We start from the raw sequence: 22,688 nt of genomic DNA on the forward strand, positions 1-22,688 counted from the left end.
GCCGTAGCCAGACTTCAGAACAAGACAAGGCAAGTTTCGGGTCTGGCATGCCTCCCCCAGAAAATTTTGAAATCCAGAGGCTCAGAAATGCTCTTTCAAGCATTTTCCGTGGCACTTTTCTTTACAAAAGTCAACCTTGGGCAAGTGTGGAAGTTCACTTTTTTATTGCCGAGCGATACTGGTGCAAAAAAAAAAAAGGAAAAGGCCAAAAGCAAGAGGAGGCAATTGCCTCGTCTTGCCTCATGCTAGCTACGGCCCTGTACAGTAGGCACGTCCTCTAGCCCCCCAAACCCCTTCTCTACAGCATATCTAGGGTTTCTGTGCGACCGCGGGCTGTAATTTTATACAATCACCTCCGCAAATTGCTATCTAGTTAAACCACTTTATCAGTATACTTTTCATAGGAAGTGTTATGAGCAAGATAATTTATATCAGGACGAACCCCAATCAAGTCAGTAACCAAACTACAACTCATACGTACTATTTATATTTCCCTGTTAACCCTAAGAATCATTATAAAGTAATACTGGGCATATTATTAGTCTTGATGATTTTTTGCCCACTCCATTTTGTTAAATTTTACAACAGTTTTCCTATTATTTATCACAGGTTCTTTTCCTTTGTTATATCTGGTGAAATAAAAAAAAGAAGAGAAGGCCTTTAAAAGGACAACAATACAAGATAATTTATATCAGGACGAACCCCAATCAAGTCAGTAACCAAACTACAACTCATACGTACTATTTATATTTCCCTTTTAACCCTAAGAATCATTATAAAGTAATACTGGGCATATTATTAGTCTTGATGATTTTTTGCCCACTCCATTTTGTTAAATTTTACAACAGTTTTCCTATTATTTATCACAGGTTCTTTTCCTTTGTTATATCTGGTGAAATAAAAAAAATAAAAGAAGGCCTTTAAAAGGACAACAATATAATCTAGCCAAGCGAGATTTACAAGGTTAGCCAATTATGATTGTTTTAAAGTGCAGGTGTGATCTCCACTGTTTTGAAAATAATTACATCTGCTTCTCTTATTTTATTTGATAAAAATCAAATATTTTTGGTGTATTTGGTAAACCTTCTCTAAGAAAAAAAATTAGGGGAATTCCCACTCACAAGTAACAGAAGTGATTGCCCGTTGAGATGGCAGGAAGTTCTGAGACGAACCAGAATCTTGTTTTACGGGCATGTCTCGAGTGATTCACACCACTAAGGAATACTCCTTGAACAACGATAGGCTTCACTTCCTAAAAGATAATCCCTGATGTAGAACTTGAGGTACTGTTACCCTTGGAGAAAAATGTCATCCCCGCACACTGAGTAATGTAATCAGAAAAAAACAAAGTTAACATAGATATAAACAAATACATGTTGAAAAAATTCTGCGACTAATAAAATCTTAAAAGAAAGACGTTTTCCGCATGGTCGCAGGTGTGGAACAAAGAAAAACGGAAATTATTTAAATGATGACTGCCAGGTGACATTTGTAAAACTTATCAAAAGAAGCGAAGAGCATTCACAGGCTGCTTAAAGTTGCACAAAAAAATCGCACAGATTACCTTCCCCATCAAGATGGAAATTAGATGGTATGCTGAAAGTATCTAATAAGGAACTAGCAACAGAGAAAATGGTCATAAGATATTTTAAAATTGAGTGCGAGGCCCTTTACATTATCAATTTCCCTGTGGCACTCTCTTAGTGTGATTCTGACAGAAGCACAATTACGGAGTGATAGAAGGACGTTTGGAGCGGAGGTGACATCAAACTGGCATCTTATAGGATGCTGTAATAAAACATGAAACCTACATGACGAAATAGTAGCCGAGTATGAAAGCGATGTTCGCAGTAACGAACACTACTTAAGCAGTAGTGAAAACGAGGCCTGAAAAAATTCAGGCCTGTATGGGATTCAAACAGACGCAAATTATGATATTTACAAGGCGCAAAGGAATTTATGCACATCACTTCGACGCAAAGCAATAAAGAAATATTTTCACAACAAAGCTGAAGGATCCCAAAATCCAGCTGACTTTTGGAAAATGTATCGTCCACTCCTGCGCTCCAGGAGCTCTGGCCAAGCAAAAAACGACATATTACTTAAAGAAGATGGTAACTTCATAAATGACAAAAAAGTTCTTGCTGAGCTTTTTAATGATTACTTTGTAAACATCTTGGAAGATGCCAATGAGATCACGGAAATGGATTATGGTACAGATTTCATTGAACATCCAAGTATCAGAGCAATAATGCACAATAAGGTGGAAAGGGAAACCTTCAGCTTTGACCTTGTGAATTCATCCCAAGCGGATCTTTTATTATCTTCTTTTAACAGTCGCAAATCCTGTGGTCATGATATGCTACATCCGAAGCTACTCAGATTATCTGCTCTGATTATAGCGCTTCCAGAGTCAAAAATAATTAATTCCTCAATCATTTCGTGTTGTTATCCGGTTAGGTGGAAAATGGACCAAGTAACACCGCTATTTAAAAAAGAAGATGAGCTCTACAAGAAGAATTATCGACAGGTGACGGTACTACCAATTTTAAATAACATCTATGAAAGAGTCTTGTCTGACCAATTATCAGTATATTTCAAAGACATATTGTCTGACTCCATTTCTGCATATCGCAAGAATTATAGCTGTGAGACCACACTGCTGCGTCTAACAGAAGATTGGAGGGCTGGCTTAGATAATAAAGAACTCGTTGCTGTGATATTTCTAGACCTTTCCAAGGCCTTTGACTGTGTACCACACGAGTTGCGGCTAGCTAAGTTGAAGGCGTATGGGGTAGCCGAACATAGCGTTGCTCTGTTGCGAAGTTATTTGTCTGGAAGATCGCAGAGAGTAAAAGTAGGCGACAAGTTTTCTTCTTGGCTGCCGGTTATAAAAGGAGTACCTCAGGGATCCGTCCCTTGGACCCCTTTTCTTCAATATATTTATGAATGATCTCTTTTACTTTCTGAAAGGAGTTTGTATCAATGCTTATGCTGATGATGAGCAAATTTATGCCTCTGATAAAGATCAGTGAAGTTACAAATGAAACTTCAATGCCAACTCCTCGAAGCTGACCAATGGTTTGGTATAAATGGCATGATTACAAATCCTGACAAATATCAAGCAATGATTTTAGGGAATACAAACTACACCTTCAGTTTTACTGAGTGAATGACACTAATATTCCGGTAAAAGATAACATTGACCTCTTAGGAGCGAACATTGACAAGAATCTGCAGTTCAACAGCCACGTTAAAAACATTTGTACAAAGGTCAAATCAAATTAATGTAATTTCCCGTTTTCGAAAAATAGTACCGACGGATGTAAAATGTAAACTTTACAAGGCCTTTATTGTTCCATATTTTAGATATTGCTCAGCAGTTTGGCACTTTTGCGGGGCTCGAAAGGGAAATAAATTAGAGCATCTGAACAAAAGGGCGCTCAAAGTCTCTGCACTACCAGGAGCTACTGAGCAAAATTAATTCAAGTGATCTGTATAGTATTAGGTGCCAAGACATGATGAAAATAGCTTTTAAGACAATTCAGTTCGAAACGATGCCGAAGTACATACAAGTTCTTTTTTTCAAATGAGGAGTACTGAATACTACCTACGAGGATCAAGGAAACTAGTTATCCCATATGTCAATACAACCACTTATGGTCTTCACTCCCTCAGATAAAATTCTGCAAACATGTGGAACAAACTAACAGAGGACCTGAGGTCACTGACGTCGTTGAATGAGTTTAGAACTAAGATATGTCAAATTTCTTTCGAACATTAAATTTCCTTTGAACATAAATGCGATTCTCACTTATGTAAATAGTAGTGTAATGTACTGTATATAATATACGATTCTATTTGTTTTTATATGTTTTATTTACTTACTTCAATATTTATTTACTTAATTTTTTCCTTTTCTCTTTCTCGGAGAATTTAGCTCTACAGCTACTCCTGTAAATCCGAGGTGAAATAAAGGTGATGTATGTGTGTATGTATGTATGTATGCATGCATGCATGCATGTATGTATGTATGTACGTATGTATTAGTTGCTTACCTCTTCAGCTGCACTTGTGCACCACAATTCTCTGAACTATGAGTTCCCAGCTGAAACTCTCATCTACGCCAGGTAACAATGCTTGAGAACTGTTGGTTGTGTTACAGAAAGCTCAAGGAATTTAGAGAGCTCTAGCTAGGAAAAAGAATCTTATGTCAAACAAACCACACGAAGAGTTCTATTTTATTCTGTATGTATGTAGGTAGGTAGGTAGGTAGGTAGGTATGTATGTATGTATAAACCCATGACCTCTACGATACCGGTGCAGTGCTCTACAAACTGAGCTAACAAGCCAACTGGGAGCTGGTCATTATGTAGGTTCGTGATAAACCCGTGAAGTGATGAATGAACGTTTGTGAATATATGAAAGTCATATGTTTGAACTGCGGTTAAAGAACGAGTATGAGAGCGATCTTCGCAGTAACAAACACTGCTTAAGCAGTAGTGAAAAACGAGGCCTGAAAAAAATTCAGTTCAGAAATAGTAGCCCTCCATAGAGAAGCCCTGGCCTCTTACCTCAGAAAGCGTAACAAGTTTCCGAGTGCTAAATCGAGCCTAACAATGTGTGACTATCTACTGGACACTTACATGTAAAAGTTGTGCAAAATCAGCCTGACAATACACTCTAGATGACCTTTCTAGAAGCATGGCAAAATGTGACAAACACTTTGTGCATCCTGCAAATACACATAGGTACAAATGAAAAGAACTTTGGTCTCACTTGAGCCACGAGGTACATTTCTTTGGACATGGTCAAAGAAAGACTAGTTAGATAATGAATCACTGATGTTCCAGTGAATCTCAGTTTTCATCATAAAGGGAGCAAAGCATTCCTCAACAATTCTTCGCCCTCCACATCAACTAGTTGTCGCCATCACATCTTCCACCAACAGTTTCATGACTGATTATTCTTTTCAGTTTATCGCGCTTCTTTTGGCATTAAAAAAGAATTCAAGACCAAAAATACAGGAGAGCAGTAAAGATTAAAAAAATAATTTTAATTTTAATTTAAACTGAAAACAAACAGATCCCTACCTCAAGAAGTTTCAATTAAAACAAGTATTCAGATTTCAAAAGCTGATTTGTCTCAAGCATTAAAATACTTCTTTTAAGACCTGACTGGAAACCATAACGTTTTTTCCAAACAAATACAGAAAAGATATGAGCTTCCCTTGCACAATTATGGCAATTCCTTTCCCCTTAGATACTCATTCAAGAAACTTTAAGAATTAACCATGAACACCTCGGGCTCCTCACTTCAACAAGGTCTAATCCAAACCAGGGTTTAACGCAATCAGTGGACCTCAAACTTTCTCTACAAGAGGGTCGATTGAATTAAACAAATTTCCTCCCACAATTAGCTTTGGCCCTCTTGACACTGATCCCAAAACTGAACGTCCAAAATCAAATGTTCATAAATTAAATGTTCAAATAAAAGATTCAGCTAGAACTTGATAAGGATTGTTTAGGACGCGGCTTTGCTAAACAACGGCAAAACTTCAGTTTATAGGAAAACGGTTAATTTGTTATAATCGACTGGACCAATTATCTTACAAAATAAGATTTGCAAGCCAACAGTTAAGCTCTCTTGTATGTCCAGCAATATTTATGATGGTCAAGGTTTTCTGAGCTTCACAGTAACAGCTTTTCAAGAAATATTTGAACATCGTTACTACCTGTCAATTACTGACTTTTTAAGATATACATATTTTAAAAAAAATTAGTTGCTTACCTCTTCAGCAGCACTTGTGCACCACGATTCTCTGAACTATGAGTTCCCAGCTGAAACTCTCATCTACGCCAGGTAACAATGCTTGAGAACTGTTGGTTGTGTTACAGAAAGCTCAAGGAATTTAGAGAGTTCTAGCTAGGAAAAAGAATCTTATGTCAAACAAACCACACGAAGAATTCTGTCTTATACGTTATTTGGAGGAAAACAATCCAAAGTTTGCTTAGCAAGGAACATTTGAACAACTTCGTCAATCTGCTGCCCAACATCTTGGTACAAACTGAAAACTGATAGAAATGTTGGAGAATGGAAGCACACGACCTTTATGACAGACGCCTTATTTTAAAAAAACTCTTACCTCGCAACAATGCATAAGGCCACCATCAGGCTTTCTCCAGCTCTCCTCCTCCCTTTGTGCGCTTTTTTGACACTCTTTTCTTTCAATTTCCAAATCAAACACTTCTTTCTCCTCTTTCCGCTATTCCACTTCAAGCAGGAAATTGTCACGCAACTCCAATGAATTCCTTTCGTAGTTTTATATGTTCATCTTCAGTAATCTTGATCATTCATTCCTGCATATGTAACCAAGCATTGCAGATCTTTCGGATCTTGTGATATCCATCAAATTAGAGCTCACTGCTGAACCCTGAATGATAAGTCAATTGATTTGCAAAGAAAGAAGAGCCCACCTTGTGGTACTTGAGGAGCTCTTGTAAAAAGAGCAAAGTCACTTGTTAAGAAAATTAAGAGTAAATATGAATTTAAGTAACTGTCTGAGCTAGCATTAGCTCCAAAATAACTGGATGAGGGTCCACGTAGAGGTCCAGAATCAACATAGAATAAATGATTCTATGGAATCCGTTACTGTTTACCAGTGTTTGAAGACGATACTACTTGTTCGGCAGAACATTTCACGGCAATGTCTTCTTTTCCATTCATATCGTACAAATAAATTAATTACTTAAATATTAAAATATGAAAGTACAAGAAATAGTGAAGGCATATTTAACTTATGGCGGCTGAAAACAATTTTTTCCTATCCCACCAAAATGCTTTGACCTTTCTTTCCTTGAAAAAGGCATTGAATAAACATTCAGTGAAATCCCTAGACAAATAGTGATCACTTTTCGAAAAAATCCTTACAATTATTATACTGACAGTACCATCAGTCTCCTTTAACTTTAGCAAGGCTGTCACCTGGTTTGGAAGCAGAGGGCCATTAAGAAATAGTGGACAGTGAAGTTATTGTGGATGCCATCGTGTTTTGTCCGCAGGGAAAACAGAAAACTAACCACAACCCAAGAAGTTGGCATGAACCTTCACAAAGAATCTACACGGGGTATTATTTCCCGCATTTGAACCTGTTACTAGTGAATTATGCATAAGATCCATAGCACCTGTGCGGATTTCTCTGATGGTATTTCAATAATAGTATAAATTTTCATTAGCACTTAAAAGATTAAAAGATCAAGATTAAAAGTAGCTGGCTAGCCAGCGGTTTCAGTCAGCTAGCGGCTCTTATTGACAGCTCTGCTTCAGCTTTATGTGCTTATGACTCAAAAACCAGTTTTGTGACCCAAATTTTTAACTATTACCACTGCAAAGGAGGAGCCCTGTTCAAAATTCCATAATCTAGCTGGAACTTAAAACTACCATTATTTCCGGTTACTGAGAACAAATATAACCTATAAATTCAACATGGGCATACACTTGATCTTAATTATCCTTTGTAGTTTTACGTTCCTTTATAAATACTTTTCCTAAATAAGCTCTCTTTTTTCTTGAGAAACATATCCTTTGTATGAAATGTATAAATGATGAAGTAAAATTAAACAATTACTTTGGTAAAACAATAGAAGCCGGCCAAGTGAGTTTCACAAGATTACATAATTAATCAAATCCTTGCTTTGCACTTGAGTGATTCACATTCAAAGAGACCAACACGTTGGCCTTCACCATTTTAAAGGTGAACTGTGAGGCTACAGGCCTTGAGTATAACTAACTTGTGGGGACAAAGGTACTGAGACAAGCTGGGCAATGTAATCTGAAAAAAAACAATACATAGAAACTGTTAAGACATATATTACCTGTTTATGCATGGGTATCTTTTATGAACGACAGAGAAGATGGTCATGACAGATTTTTCAATGGTTTTGCTTCGCCTGTAATTTGAGTTTGAAGTGGACGGTCATAATTACAGAGACCAGTGACCATGGGAAATTGAAAGCTTAGGTAATAACAAAATGAAGTACTTCAGTTTGGCCATTCAGTGACGATGGGCGATTTCTGGAACTAGTTGTACCGTAACGAACTTACACATTGCGTTGAATCAGCCAGATAAGACACTGCAAGTGGATCTTGTGGGAGCATGGCAAAACCTGTAAACCACTAAATGTGTCCTACAAATACATATGAGCACAATTTAAAAAAAACATTGTTCTCACTTACAAATAGTTATCTTTGGTTCTTGGTAAAAAGTAACTAACGAAACAATGAATAACTAATATAATTTATTTTAAATTCAAGTCTTTGCACCTCCACTCGAAGAGGATAACCCCTGCACTCCAGGAAGTTATTTCTCTTTGCAATAACTGTACATTTTAATGCCGACAATGAGGAAGAGGAAAATAGAATGTCAACAAATGAATTTCATTTGATTGAACACCACATTTTCTCAAAGCTCATATTTACAGAGATCTGTGTCAGACAGTTTAGAGAATTCACATTTTGATCTTAGGAGTGAAACCATTTGACCCTGCAACTAAGGTGGATGATTAGATTTAGGATTACGTAGAGACAATTTCCCTACTCAACCCGCCAGAAAGGGACTATTAAACAGATACAGAAGACTTTAGAGATGGAGTTAAACTATACCTGATACTAAATTACAGGAGTTGGAGTAAGAGAAAAGAGAGTCAGCCGGAGAGCAACGATCTAATGTGTCGATCCTCTTCACTCAAAAATCATTGATCTTTGCTTTCTGACAACCAAGAAATTACCTGCATGCATAGGCAGCACTCATCATGGCCACTCTGTGGTCTACCCCTGCAAGGTCCACTGGAAGAAAGGCAAATTAAATAAAGTTAAAATAGAACTTAAAAAACATAAAAACGAGCCTCCAGTTACGGGTAAATTATTGCAAGATGACATCAATGTTACTGTTTGGGGTTGTACTGGTCAATTTGTACTGCTACAAACTAGAGCCTGTCATTACCAGCCAATGAGTAAAAATTTCAAACTTTTGATATGTTGGTCATTGTTGTATAATCATTGATTGGTGAATTTAAAAGTAAAATACATTTAAAAGTAAAAAAGATTTTTTTTTGGGGGGGGGGGGGTGTGACACTTTTGGGGGTGGCTACATTGTAAAGCTGTCTCACGTTCTACACATTATGCATCAACTGAGAAACCAAAACTCTTGTTTATGTAAAAGGCTGACAAGGATATGATTTTGCATAGACAATGGTTTTATTCCCTGATGTTGATTGAAATGAAATTATTTTGGATCTTAAAACACACCCTTTCAAACGTTTTAATAAGGGAAAGAAGGTCCAAAATCTAATAGGCCTCAACCATATAGTTTGCCATGCTTTTGGGTTACGCTACTCGTTCTCCTTTAGACAAGTGAAAGGTAAATGTACCAAATTCACAATCTCAGAGGATTACCAATAGAAATTCTTATATTTTAGCAACTGAATAGTCCCACTGCTCAAGCCAACTGGCCAAAACCAATAATAATAATAATAATTTAATATTTATATTGTGCAAATTAACTTGTGGATATGATCAAATGCGCATCACAACACTTTTCGGGGGACTTTGGCCAGACTGCATCAGCAGTTTACAAACAATCGAAGGAAACGTATTTGAAGATGCCCCCTCCCCCCAATTCCCAGTAAACAGGCCAGACCACATCACAGTAATCTCGTGAGTGGGTTCTTTAACGTTCCCTGCCTAACCGAATTAACTAATTAATAGATGCAGGAGAAGGGACCTACGGTTTATTCGTCCTTATCTGAGAAGACTAGAATGTCTATCCATTTCTTGATATTATAGAAAGGTAGTGCATTCTCCTCAGTTATTTTAAGACCTTGAGTGTTGGGCCCGGCGGGGCTCGAACCATCGACCTCGACTTCCCACACAACAATCCAGTGCTCTAACCAATTGAGCTAACCGGGAGGTTAGTTGTCACATTTGCAAGAAGTAAGTTTGGAGTAGTTTCTCCCCCTAGATGGGGTGCTAGTCTATCACTGGTTACAGCAGGTTTTTTTTCAGGTTTTAGTGAGTTCACCAGTATTCATTTAAAATTCTGCAAATTTCTGGAGAAAGGCACTGCATGACTATAATTACCTATTCCTAGAACATAATTTACTGACCTAGGTGAGGCTCAAACTAGGAGGTGCCTTCAAATGAGGTCTAGTGTGCTAGCTGATTTATTACAGATCAATTTCTTTCTGTTTCCATGCTTCTTTTAGCTACTGAACAGTATCAAATTCACAAGTACAGAGGAGCAAAGATATTTGAAGAATCTAATGTGTTTGGTATCCATACTTACCAGTATTTGTACATGATACAATCTGTACAAATTACATCCACATCTTGGTTATTATGCTATCAACACAAAAACTACAGTCAATATAACAATTAAAAAGAAAAATATCCCCTTATCTTGTGACCTTTTGTTTAAAATAAGCATTCAAACATTTTATTTTTAATCCCTATGCTACTGATTTTCAAAAACATTTTGCCTAACATTTTGCTTTATGCTCTTTTCATAAAAAGATCAACTTATTCATATGAACAAATTACTTGTCAAAAACATCATACAACAAAGTTTCTTCATAATATTCTCTAGCACAGCCTATTGATAAGATCCAATACAGACTATAAACATCAATATCTTGCCCTTTTTTACAATTTTGGAGAACCCTTAACAACTGGAAATATGTTAAAGGCCTTTGTATTGTGATCTGTTATGATAACGGAGACTGGTGACCAAAGGAAATTGGAATGTCAGGTAGCTACAAAAAGAAAATGAGATATATGCAAACAAACCATAAAACCACACAAAACTAGCATTCCAGGCCACAGGAGAGAGTTTCCCTGATCATGCCTGATTGGTTTGTTCTTCTTGTCTCAGTTAGGTTACAGGAATATTTCTGGTGCTCATGACTTAACAAGTCTCAAACAGCTTTCTGTGCAACTTTTGACCATTGTTACCAAAATTAATGATAGAACCTTGTCATTTGATGATTAACTCTTCCAACAAAAGAAAGAAAATTAGTTGCTCACCATTCCATCAGCACATGTACAAAACCATCTTCCAAACCATGGCCACCTGGCTTGAATCCTTGCCTCTGCTGCTTCAATCCCTTCTTCTGAAGCCTGATAGCTGTTGTGAGGGGACTCTAATGACTGCAGTATCCAAGTGGTGGTTTGCAACCCTCTTTCTGCTCTAATTTCCCTCTCCTGTAAAGAAAACACTAATTTAATGACCCAAACCTCCCTAAATCCACCTGAAATGTTTTTCCTGCAAAAAGCATCATCCCTGATTACATATGACTGTAGATCCAGATTGAGGTCTGTTCCCTCATTTCTTATTGTCTGCTCATACATTTACCTTTATTTGCTAAATCTTGTATCACCAACATGCTAACCCTTTTAAATATCACACCTCAATTTATGCAATAGGTATACATTATGTTCATTCCAGTATGCCTCAGAGTCACTATGCACACATCAAATACAGTAACATAAAATACCAGGGGGGTATATGTGCCATTTTCATGTAATATATTTTCTCTTGTTTTCACTATGGGCTTAGGTTTACTGTGACACTAAGATGTACACATTTTACATTTTTAACAAAAATGTTATATATACTTTTTTTTAACAAAAAAGGAACACAACGGCCTTGCAGCACTGTGCAACTGACAAAATAGGGTCCTAGGTCCTAACTGATGTGTGGTTAAAGTAAATAGGCATAAACAGATTTGAAAGTTAACTGAATTAGTATATGGTTTGCTAAATTTGTTGTGCCTTGGATAGATATCTTTATCATATGGTGGTGGGCAAGTTCAGAGTCATTAGATGTGTTTAGGTATTCATAAATTTGCACCTGCACATTTCTCATGGTCTCCCAAATGAAACTGATGCCCCTAAAACAGTCTCCTTTTATTTATAAACTATACATGATTTGGAAATTTCTTTGTCTTCAAGATTGAAAAGGGTCTTACTTTGGCTTCAGCTACAGCCACTACCTCATTCAAGCTGTTCACAATATCATTACAATACACACAAAGGAAAGACTGGTACTATACAAAAAGTAAACAAAAAGGCATACTTTCTGTACACACTCTAGTTCCAAAACCCCACTTAAAACACTCATCACACTCATCAAACAACTCCTCACTTTGCTTGCATGCACATGTTTCCTAGTATTTCCTTTAATTTGTTGAATGTGGAAAAGGGACATTTGCATAATGCCATGGCCAATTGTGTTCCAATGCCCTGCTGGGTTCCCAAGATCTGGGAACAGGTTGTGACAGGCTGACACACAATGTCATTCGTTTGACTAAATGCTGACTGGTTATTATCCAATCTGTTTGGATAATATATGCGGTGATTTTATGTAAGCAGGGTTTTCCAGCCAAAACAAATAGCAACGTGCAGTTGTGTGCTTTGTTTTTCGTGGATCAAAAGCAGATCAAAATCTTGTGTGAGGTCACAGAAAATTTAATGTGAATGAGGAAATTATTTCTTTACAATTTCCTGTGCATGATACATCACATCATATTTGTAAACAGCGTCTGAGAAAACTGAAAAAGTGGCATGCAGTGGACTTTGCACCAATTTACAAGAACTTGACAGGCCTATAAGGATAGGCTTTCTATCGAGAAAAAGGCTGTACACTCAGGTACATGATTTAATTGCAGAACGGTCTGACTTTCTCCTGAGAAGACAATTCTTTTAAAGGATTCATAGGCCATCTGTGGCTTGATGACTGGAACTGAATTAAAAATCAGATTTCCCATATCCAGCCAGAAGACTTGCATAAAATGTACATTTTCCCCATCACATATAGCCTTTAAGCACTCTTCCTCTTAAGGATAAAGCCACAAGACATTAAACAGTTCACAAACATGCTTCACAGCAGCCTGAAAGTTTGTTGATTTTTTCACACTAGTAGACTTTGCTCAGCAGATATTATTTCATGATTTATGCAAAAGTGAATACCCTGCCAGCAGGAAGCTGAAACACGATAAGCAATGACATTATGCAGACATCCCTTTTCCATGTGCAACAAAGGAAATAGAAGGTGTCTGCATACAGGCAACTCCTCACTCAACTCTGATGGTTCATTGCATGAAATTGTTGAAACATCAGTTATAACTACCGATGATAACTAGTCTTTCTCAGGACTACTGTCACCCCAACAATCACTTGGTCAAATATAAATTTTAACTTCCACTACATTAAAAACACACAAATGCACTCAACAACAAACAGTCTTTTACCTCCTCACACATGGATGGTCTTCTTATCTTGTATGCACCACTAGTCTGAGGGGACAATGAGGAATGCATTTGAGAAACTGGATCTGGCCTGAAAGCAACATGACCACAATATGGTTTGGATCGGTTTGAGTCCATCAAGTTTATCATGCTGTCTCCAAGAGAAGCTCTATGCGAGGAAGAATTCTCAGTCAACATCTGGGCATTAGTGTAATACAAACTTTCATGAAGATGTTTGTCCTCTGAATGTCTTGCTATGAATACATTGGCTACTCCATGAGCCACAGGTCCAGCAACTTGTCCGGGAGCCAGATTTGAAAATGAGGAATGAGATGAAGAAGGTTCTGGGGATCTTCTTGCTGTAGGAATTAGTCTGTCTCTTGGTCTGGCCCCTAAATGCTCCCATGTACTTGACTGATTGCCCACAAGACAATCAGACTGATCTGTTGCTGTATCCTTAGGAGCAGTGATCCCTGCACCTGAAATATTTTGCCTCTGAGTTGTGTCTCCACAAGGAAGAGAAACTTGATTCACACCAGTAATGTCTACTGGCATTGTACTATCTTGGACTCTATCTGGTAAATTAACAGCACCATCTACAGTGCCATTAAAGTGATGATTAAAATTGAACTGTTCTTCTGCACCATCATGAAGAGAGGATTCATATGAGCCTTCCCTATCCCTTTCATCTCCGGCACCACATGCTACTTTCAGCCCAAATTCTTCCCCTGTAAAATGCATGCATGTATACTTAACAGAAGAAAAGTAAAATTTTAAGAGCCTTTTTACCATAGTGGAATTCCAAAATAAAGGTACTTGTTCAGCACCAAGTTTTAGTAAAAACTTGACCATCGGATTAAGTGGCTATAGAACAAGGTTCCAGACTGTGTTACTATTCACTCCTGCAACGTGTGCCTTTTGAGGTGCATTAATGAAAGATGAAGATAGAAAACCATGATCTCTACCAATCCAGCACACTTTCTGGTGATCATCTAGATGACATGTTAGGTAATGTACATCAATTGGGCAAATTTGTAATATAATAAAGTCTTTATTCCATCATAAGATAAAACTACATATCTTATATTACAATGAGTTTGGAAAAACTACAATTACATAGAAATCTACACACATATCATGAATTAAAAAGCAAGTCACTACAATAAATGAAGCTTAAATATCAACCTATTTACAAAGGTGTTCATAAAGCACTGTGTGTAGTAGATCGAAGTAACATATAGTAAATGTGAATCCTATCAGGAGCATAATAGCCACAGTATCTACTTAGGTTAGATAGATGTACATTCCTTGTGGCTGAAAGTTTAAACTGAAAGAAGTCCTTACCTGATTTGTTTAAAGGACCTGCACCACCAAGCAGTTTAGCCCCAGTAACTGAGAGGTCGTGGGATGCACCTCTTACTCTACCAGGCATACTGGTCCCATCAGCATGTCCACTGGGGGGCTGATAAATCTTGCTGCATCGCCTTTCTTTGCTTTCTAGAAACAACTGTCTTCCTACTTCAGCTTGAAGATCTTGTTTCTCATCTTCACAGAACTTCCACTTCTTTTTCAGGTTTACTAATTCTTCTCTTAGTTCACAACATTGATCCTGGTAGAAGGCAACTTCATCTTGCAATTCACAAATAAGGCTTTTAAAGGCAAAAGTCCCTTTGTCATTCTCCCTTCCAACTGTAGTAAATGAAGGTCCAGGACTCTGATTAAATTCTATTCCATGGTCCTCCCTGGACTCCTCTTTGTTGAAGCATGAACATACCCTTTTAACACTGCAGGTCTCTTGAGGAATTTCATTTGGTAGCAAATCATCCTTGGTTTCTAAACCACGATGATAATCTGCTACTAAACCCTCTTCACAATTTGACTTCTCTGCTGCACTCTCATGGCTTTGACTACTGACAAGCAATGTCAGTGAAGTTGTTGATGTGTCTGAGCTAATACCTGTCTCTTTTCCTGAACATGTTTCCTTGTGAACATCCTCCAAACAAGGCAAAACTTTCTCCATCAACCCTTGTTTGCTCTCTTGAAGTGCATAAGACTCTCTCCCATATGATCTGTCACCATTGTGCAAAGGTACATCAAGTTTCTCTACAGGATCAAAACAATGGATTCCTTCCAGAAGATCTCTAGCATAGGAATTTGAGATATTCTGAGGTCTTTGTTGAAGCAAGAAACCTGCGAAAAAAAAAAGAGGCAAACAAATTATAGTAAATGTAAGCTAGATTATTTTTTTAAGTTTTAAGTTTTAATTCAATCGCCACAGGAATGGCAGGAGAAAGGAACAGAACTTTCGTTCCAATTGACACCTAACCCCTTTTTTATCCACCCATCCCACCCCGGGGAGGACATCCATCACACAGTAATCTCGTGTGTGGGAAATTAATGCCTCCTACCCCAACCCTGCAGGAGACGGGACCTCCATTTATCGTCCCTATCTGAGAAGACTAGAAAGTCTAACCATTTGCAGATATTATTACAAAGGCAGCACTTTCTTCTCAGTTAATTAAAGACCCTGAGTGTTGGTCTGGCCAGATTTGAACTCACGACCTCCCGCACAACAGTCCAGCGCTCTACCAATTGAGCTAACCGGGAGGCGCAGAATCATAGGTATCTTTCTCTCATTCATATCAACAGTCTTAAAATAGTTAAATGCATGCAGGTGCACCATAAAAATGGGTGGATAAACTGCAAACTTTTTCCTAAAATTTTTGGAACAAATCAGTGCAAATGTATGAGAACATCTCAAAGGGGTGCTGCATATATATTTTGTATAATTTAACATTGCTCATAAAATGATATACCAAACCATTGCTAAAGCATGTCTGGGGACCCTAAAAGAGCCACTTTTGTTCATAGGTGCAAGCTATTTTTCTTGCTGTTGATTGGCCTTAAAGAAGGTTGTCTCCTTGTACTATAATGAAAATTAATGTTTCAAAAGCTATTTGTATTCAGTTGCCCTTCTCCTCGTCAAATGCCTGGCTACTAAGCTTCCACCAACTCAACAAACACACAAAAGATTTTCTGTAGTTTTAGGCAAAATGCTGTTGAAAATCTGACTGGAAAAAAAAAAATACTGGCTGATCAAAACCAAAGAAAATTCAAACATCAGTAGGGTGTGACACTAACAGTAGCCAACTAGCCACAGACTAGTAGAAATTCAGGTTTGGCCAGTGGTTTTTGATTCCACCAGCCAGTTTGGCTAGTAAACAAAATCAAATTGTTGTAACATCTAAAGTGTCACTAACCACTTGGCTAATAGGCTGAAAAGTTAGTGTTGAGCCCTGATCAGTACTCAAAAGTAAGTTGACAGGTTACAGACCCTCAAAACTTGATCCTCATTTCTCAATCCTCGATTCTCTGGAGTTTTGAAGTAAGCTCTGATCACTTATTCCTACAGTTGACATTTCTGACACATTGATTTCATAACAAACCATTCAATAATGAAATACAAAGCATTTTTTTACCATAGATGTCACTGGGAAAAGAGCTCTATGATAGCTAACTACTTCAATGTTTCAAGCTACAAAAGCACAAAATAAATGTTTTCACTACCTCCTTTACTTTCAAATATTTTCAACGATATATTTCTAATTTTCAGAATGCATTGCAACTAAATGTGAGTAAATATATATATATCATGTATTTGAATTAATCGCGTCATGAGAGATTGCAAGTAGTGACATAAATTCCCACATCATGTTGTGTTTCCATGGTGAATGATAAATTTGGTAATTATGACCATCAGTGTATTGTGCTATCTTTTATTTTACTGCAGAAGACATATATCACTTGAAGTGCACTAAAACTATATATGGCAGGCAATATTTACAGAAAAAGAGTCACAGTAGTCATTTACATTACAAAGATGTCAAAAAGATTTTAAGCAACTGGTTTGTGATAAAAAGTATGTGGTGCAATGTCATGTAATGTCCTACTGAAAATTGACCTACAAGCATTCAGAATGGTAGGCACTTTTCTTTTTCCAGAGTAAACAGAGAAAAGTGCTAGTTAATTGATGGCTTATTTTGACAACCCTGACATTTCATGTTGTATTTAGTTAAGTTAAAATCAAGAGTGTTGTTACCTGCTTTGTCTAACAGACCTGGACCACCAAGTGGTTTACATGTCCATGCTCCTGTCATTCTATCAAGCATTCTCCTTCCACTGACAAGTTCATTAAGGGGCTCACAAATCCTCCAACAGCGCCTTTCTTTGCTCTCTTCAAACAACTGCCTCCCTAATTCAGCTTGAGGATCTTGATAATTCACTTTGCAGAGCTTCTGCTTCTCTTCAACTTCCGTCATTTCTTCTTTTAGGTCATGGCACTGATTCTGGTAGCATGTAATTTCATCTTGCAATTTACAGCTAAGGTTGCTATTGGTAATGGTGCTTTTGCCATTCTCTTTTTCAGCTATAACAAATGATTTTAAGATCTTCTGCAGGCTATGTTGAATTAAAGTCAAACCTGTAGAACAGAGAAATCAAAATGTCTTTTTCCCTCCACACAAATCACAAAATTCAACACCTTTCCAAAATCCCTCTAACATGTGAAGACAAGAGCTTGAGATGACCTGATAACCTGCAAGAAAATGCCTAACCAAGATTTTATAGCACGAAATAAAAAAGGCAAGTGTCTTAATTAATCACTTTCATCATGATTGCAATGCTAAAATAAGACTATAAGACAAAAAAAAAACTTTTGAACAGGTCACAAGAACAATAGACAAAGGTGTGGGAGTGGCACACAACAGAGGGAGGCTCCAAATTAAGTGTGCCTTAAAGAAAAATACACAAATACACACTCAATACTGTACTTGGAGAAGAAGTTGCCATGGTAACATCTTTAATCTTAAAACTGACACCAAGAACAGAAGCCTTGTTGCAAAGTTAGCTGAACTGGTAGATCTCTGGATAGAAAACTTTGAGATAAATTAACTCTGTTTCCCTTTATAACTTACACTCTAAAGGGTGAAGGAGGGTTTCTCAGGAGAGCCCCTAAGTTATTTGTTCAGTCAAGTAGATCTTGACAAAAACATCAAACAGTACCAATAAATATCAAAATGAAGAACACCAAACACTATGTTACATGATTATGTTAGATGAATCATCACCAACCTCCTTTCTCCATGATTTGACTGTAGTCAAGTCCAACCCATTCTGTAATCTCCTGGACAATCTCTTTTAATTTTTTATTCTCATCCTTTAGTCTCTGCTTCATGTCCATAACTGTGCTAACATTGTGCACTGCTGTTAGCTTTCCTTGTTCTTCAGAGGACTCCTTTCTACCTGCACTTACACAATGTCTTCCCTCCTTATCAACACTGGACATCATCTAAGGAATCAGTGACATCAATAGACATAATTATTGTCATATTTTTTTTTACATTTCACATTGCACATGTACAATCCTAGTTCAATGTAATTTTCAAAGATCCTGAAACTATTAAACTATATCTTATAAGTGACACATTCCTTGGACCTGGTGATGAGCTGATCTATTTAAAGCTTCCACATCCTCCCTTCCCCCACCCTGTGAGACCCAAAGGTATTTGACTATCATTCCCACCCTGGGGTGAGGAATTTGAACCTTGCCTGTGTGAGGAAGGGCATTTAACCAAAAGTGTTACGGCTTTCCACCTTAAAACATGTTTTAACCCCTTCAGTCCCTTAATGACATACTGAGTATGATTATTGGTCTAGGACTTCACATGCCTACTTGACATAATGAGTATGTCCACATTTCAAAAGCTACAGTAAAATTGTTGGCACACCAAATGTTGTCTTGCCTATTTCCTGAGTAATTCTTAGATGAAATTGAAAAATTTTGAACAAATGTCTGTGAGGGGCAAAGATTTACTGCCCAAGAAGCACAATTAGGTGCTATTCTGAATGATTCTAGAAATGAAAAAGAGTTGATTGATTGTCCTTCATCTCATTACAAAAATAATGATTTCACAAGCTAAAATAAAGGTTATTTTAATTGTAGTTTCAGAAAATTGCATTTGCTCATGTTATGGTCAATTTTATAGCTTTAGAGTTATTTACCTTTGTTTGGTGGCAACTCAGTGCATCTAGAAAAAGAGAAATTATGCTTGGCATAATGGAGTTTTACAGAAGTTGCAGGCAGTGAAGGGGTTGATGGAGTAGTTTAAAGGTGAAGAGTCTATTTTCATGAACAAATGGCTTAGAGAGACAATTTCACACAGTTCAATGACACTTACAAACCAGAAGCCTGACAGCAGTACCAACATGTGATTTTGATAATTTTTTTTACAACATTAGTTGATCACACAAAGAATATTTGAATATTGGCTGGGGCATTTGGATGCACTTTAGCTCCATCAGCCAATCTCCAAAGGGTCAAATGCCCAAAGGATCACCCTAAAAGCTTCAAATTGATTGATGCATATAAACTGTCTGGGAGCTCTAACAGAAAATTCTAATTACATTTCCTTGATGGCATTTTTTATCCTTAACCCATTAATAGCTGCAGCTTTTGTGAAAAACTGTGTTTTGAGGCTAGTCGAGCAGATTTCGGGTCACTGTTGTGGTTTTAAAAGCTCAAACTCACCACAAACTCATTGACAGCTTGTACACTCAACGGCCTTTCGATCCAAAAGCAAAATGGCGGCCTGAAAATCTCAGGCACGCACAGAAAGCAAAATTTTGAGATAGTTTTTGGGTTGAGGAGTAATGCCCCACTTGCGACGTTTACTTTTCTCTCTTTCTCCTGCCCTTTTTTTCCCCTCTCCTTGCCTGAAGTTTCTCCTCACTTGCTGGAAATTTAGTAGGCTTCATTTTGGTGTAGAGATTTTTTAGGAAATTACTCATTATTTTCAAACCACATGCTCAGAAAGGTAGGTGGGTAATGGAACAAGATTTTCGTGTAGATTTTCAGGTCAAAGTTACATGGTTTTTTGGCTATTTCTTCAATCTCCTTCACTCAAATGTGCTCATTCTGGTATCGTTTGTAAGATATTTTCAACCTGTTCAAGTACGTGCTCAAAGTCGTGCTTCAGGGTTAAAAGTGATGACGTCACAAGGCGTAGAAAGGGTGTGGGTCAACGTGGGCACATAAGGGCGCACTGGAAGTCAATAGGTTAAATATGAAACCCAGAAAGTCATAAAGAACAAAACTAATTTGCTAATATCAATACTGATCTGTTTGGGGAAAGAGCCAGATAACTAAACTGAGAGAAGTAACAATCTTCGATGTGACTGGTCATATATTTCAGGTGTGCACAGGAATACAATAGCACCATTATTCCTACTCAAAAATGACTTTATGGAGATGATAAACTACAAAGTTCATTTACAAAATATCAAAATACATTTCTTAGGACTCTGTCTTTAGCTCGTCCAATATTATTAGGAAAAATGCTATATCAATACATCCCTAATCTCTCATGATCTAGTGTTATTCTTTCTGTTACCAGTCCCCCATAAAACCACAATAAAGACCAATAAAGCAAATAGCAATCCAAGACATGTATTTCTTTCTTCAACAAACTCATACATCGATTTTACTACTGTCCCAGATGTGACTTCCTCACATGTTCATGTTACGCATTCCGTTATGATCATTTCCAGTAAAGTTTATCGCTTGTTTCCACTTGTTCACGCCCTGACGCATATACATTGAAAACTGACATACTGCTCTGCTTCAATATCAAATATTTTAATATCTGCTTTTTTTTTTGCATCAATCTCTTTACTTTTGATTTTAAATTAGGTCATTTGTTATGATTGAAATCAGTTGATATGGGTACTCTTTAGTAGATCAAAGCATTCCAACAGCGGGTTGTCAAAGTCTGGGAAAGATTTTCATATAATCCCATACTAATCAAAAACAAAGCTGTAATCCTGAAGGTAGTCTGTTTTTTTGCCTCTGCTTTTTTTTTTATCCAAGAATTGTATGCATAATGAATTATCTGGTTACACGAAAATCTTGCCAAAGTCTGATTTCAGGTAAGCACAGCACTTGTGGAACACTTAATGAAAGATATTTAGATCCTCATCAGTGGATCTTAGATCTTGAATTTTAAGAGTAATGATAATCGACATACTTTTTTTGGCAGTTGAGATGATAATTCCATCCAAGTCTCGGTGGTAAAGTTAAATCTGTATGAATGAACGGATGATTAGAAATAATATTACACCGAAGTTCACACTTTCGCCAGAACAAAGTCATGAATTACCGTTTTCGGTACTGTTTATAAATGAAATAAACGTGTGTTTAAACAATCGTAATTCTTGTTTCGATTACAAAACCCGGAAAGATTTCCATATAACCTAATAGGTGGTTTGCAACCAATCTCTAGCGACACAGGTAACGATAGTGAAAGGAACAAATGCTGGTGGACGAACAAAAGGAGCTAATCAGAAATCTATCGTTTACCTCCACCAACATGGCGGCAATGACGTAAGTGCAAACCACCTACATTAATTATGCATTCCATTTCATAAAGACTAAATCTAAAGGTTTGTTTGCAACACTTTAAGTATATTTAATGTATGGGGTTAAATGGAAATCTTGCCCAAAACCGTTAATGCCGCGACTAAAAACAATACTTAATCTTCATTTCACCATCAAATATCGTTACCACGATATGGAACTAAAACCCAAAACAATACGGCTTCTTCACCTACCTCACTTGCTCATATTCGACCTTGTCATCCTTGATGGTACTTTCAATTCATGAAACTGCTAATGAAGTACATACCATTAACATACATTATATTACTCTGACCTGTTTGAACGATGACGGATTAAATTCTGGGCAAGATCTGAGTCCTTGCACCCGTCAGAAGCGACACCACGGAAATATGTTTTGGTGACGTCACAGTGGTCAGTGGTCATCAACTTTAGGCTGCCAAGCGCTTTCATGTGTTTGCAGACTGAGTTCCATGAAAACATCGGCCTTTTGCGTGGTTTTAAGGTTGAAAATACCCATGATACTTCTTCTTGTTCATATATTTGATCCTTTGAATGGGTTTTTACTACTAAAACCACGTCTTAACAAATAGCGGTACAGGGGAGTCATTTTGTTTCGAGTTGTGTGCTGTTTGTTGACTTTAGCTGGCCGTCATTACGAAGCGCGATCGTGGTTCCTTAGTCGCCCTCGCCTTCAAAATTGTCAAAAGCAGCGATAGTTATCCAGAGAAAGCAGGAGATTATTTCTGTAAGATACTTTTCCAGCGAGGCTGAAGACTGGCTGGATTTTTAAGTGTTTAATTAGCATAAAGCGATACGGGTAATTATAGTGTTGTGAAAATATTCACACTCACTTTGCGCCGACGTGTGGTGTTTTGGAAATCATTCGCTTGGATGAGAATTTTACCTTTATAGACTGAGTTTTTGCCATTTCACCT

The 22,688-nt window shown here is 37.3% G+C and overlaps 2 protein-coding genes across 2 annotated transcripts in view; one reads left to right on the top strand and one right to left on the bottom strand.

The window, feature by feature from the left end:
• Positions 1 to 22,203, bottom strand: part of LOC111330728 (uncharacterized) — a 22,433-nt gene extending 230 nt beyond the window's left edge. The window contains exons 1-16 of the mRNA XM_088731424.1: positions 22,067 to 22,203; positions 21,383 to 21,437; positions 18,432 to 18,648; positions 17,401 to 17,781; positions 14,646 to 15,491; positions 13,305 to 14,029; positions 11,080 to 11,256; positions 10,343 to 10,398; positions 8,787 to 8,844; positions 8,104 to 8,186; positions 6,146 to 7,831; positions 5,791 to 5,925; positions 4,647 to 4,735; positions 4,059 to 4,193; positions 1,122 to 1,321; positions 1 to 889 (exon numbers count right to left, since the gene is read on the bottom strand). The exon at positions 1 to 889 is cut by the window's left edge and continues 230 nt beyond it. Of these exons, the coding sequence (XP_088587550.1) occupies positions 7,786 to 7,831; positions 8,104 to 8,186; positions 8,787 to 8,844; positions 10,343 to 10,398; positions 11,080 to 11,256; positions 13,305 to 14,029; positions 14,646 to 15,491; positions 17,401 to 17,781; positions 18,432 to 18,648; positions 21,383 to 21,437; positions 22,067 to 22,203 (2,781 nt within the window). The 3' untranslated portion in view covers positions 1 to 889; positions 1,122 to 1,321; positions 4,059 to 4,193; ... (1 more) ...; positions 5,791 to 5,925; positions 6,146 to 7,785. The remainder of the gene's footprint in view (positions 890 to 1,121; positions 1,322 to 4,058; positions 4,194 to 4,646; positions 4,736 to 5,790; positions 5,926 to 6,145; positions 7,832 to 8,103; positions 8,187 to 8,786; positions 8,845 to 10,342; positions 10,399 to 11,079; positions 11,257 to 13,304; positions 14,030 to 14,645; positions 15,492 to 17,400; positions 17,782 to 18,431; positions 18,649 to 21,382; positions 21,438 to 22,066) is intronic.
• Positions 1 to 22,688, top strand: part of LOC148724991 (uncharacterized) — a 312,950-nt gene that overhangs the window by 161,533 nt on the left and 128,729 nt on the right. The window lies entirely within an intron of this gene.

The sequence above is a fragment of the Stylophora pistillata genome, chromosome 8 (genome assembly GCF_964205215.1).
Source record: "Stylophora pistillata chromosome 8, jaStyPist1.2, whole genome shotgun sequence".
Taxonomy (NCBI): domain Eukaryota; kingdom Metazoa; phylum Cnidaria; class Anthozoa; order Scleractinia; family Pocilloporidae; genus Stylophora; species Stylophora pistillata.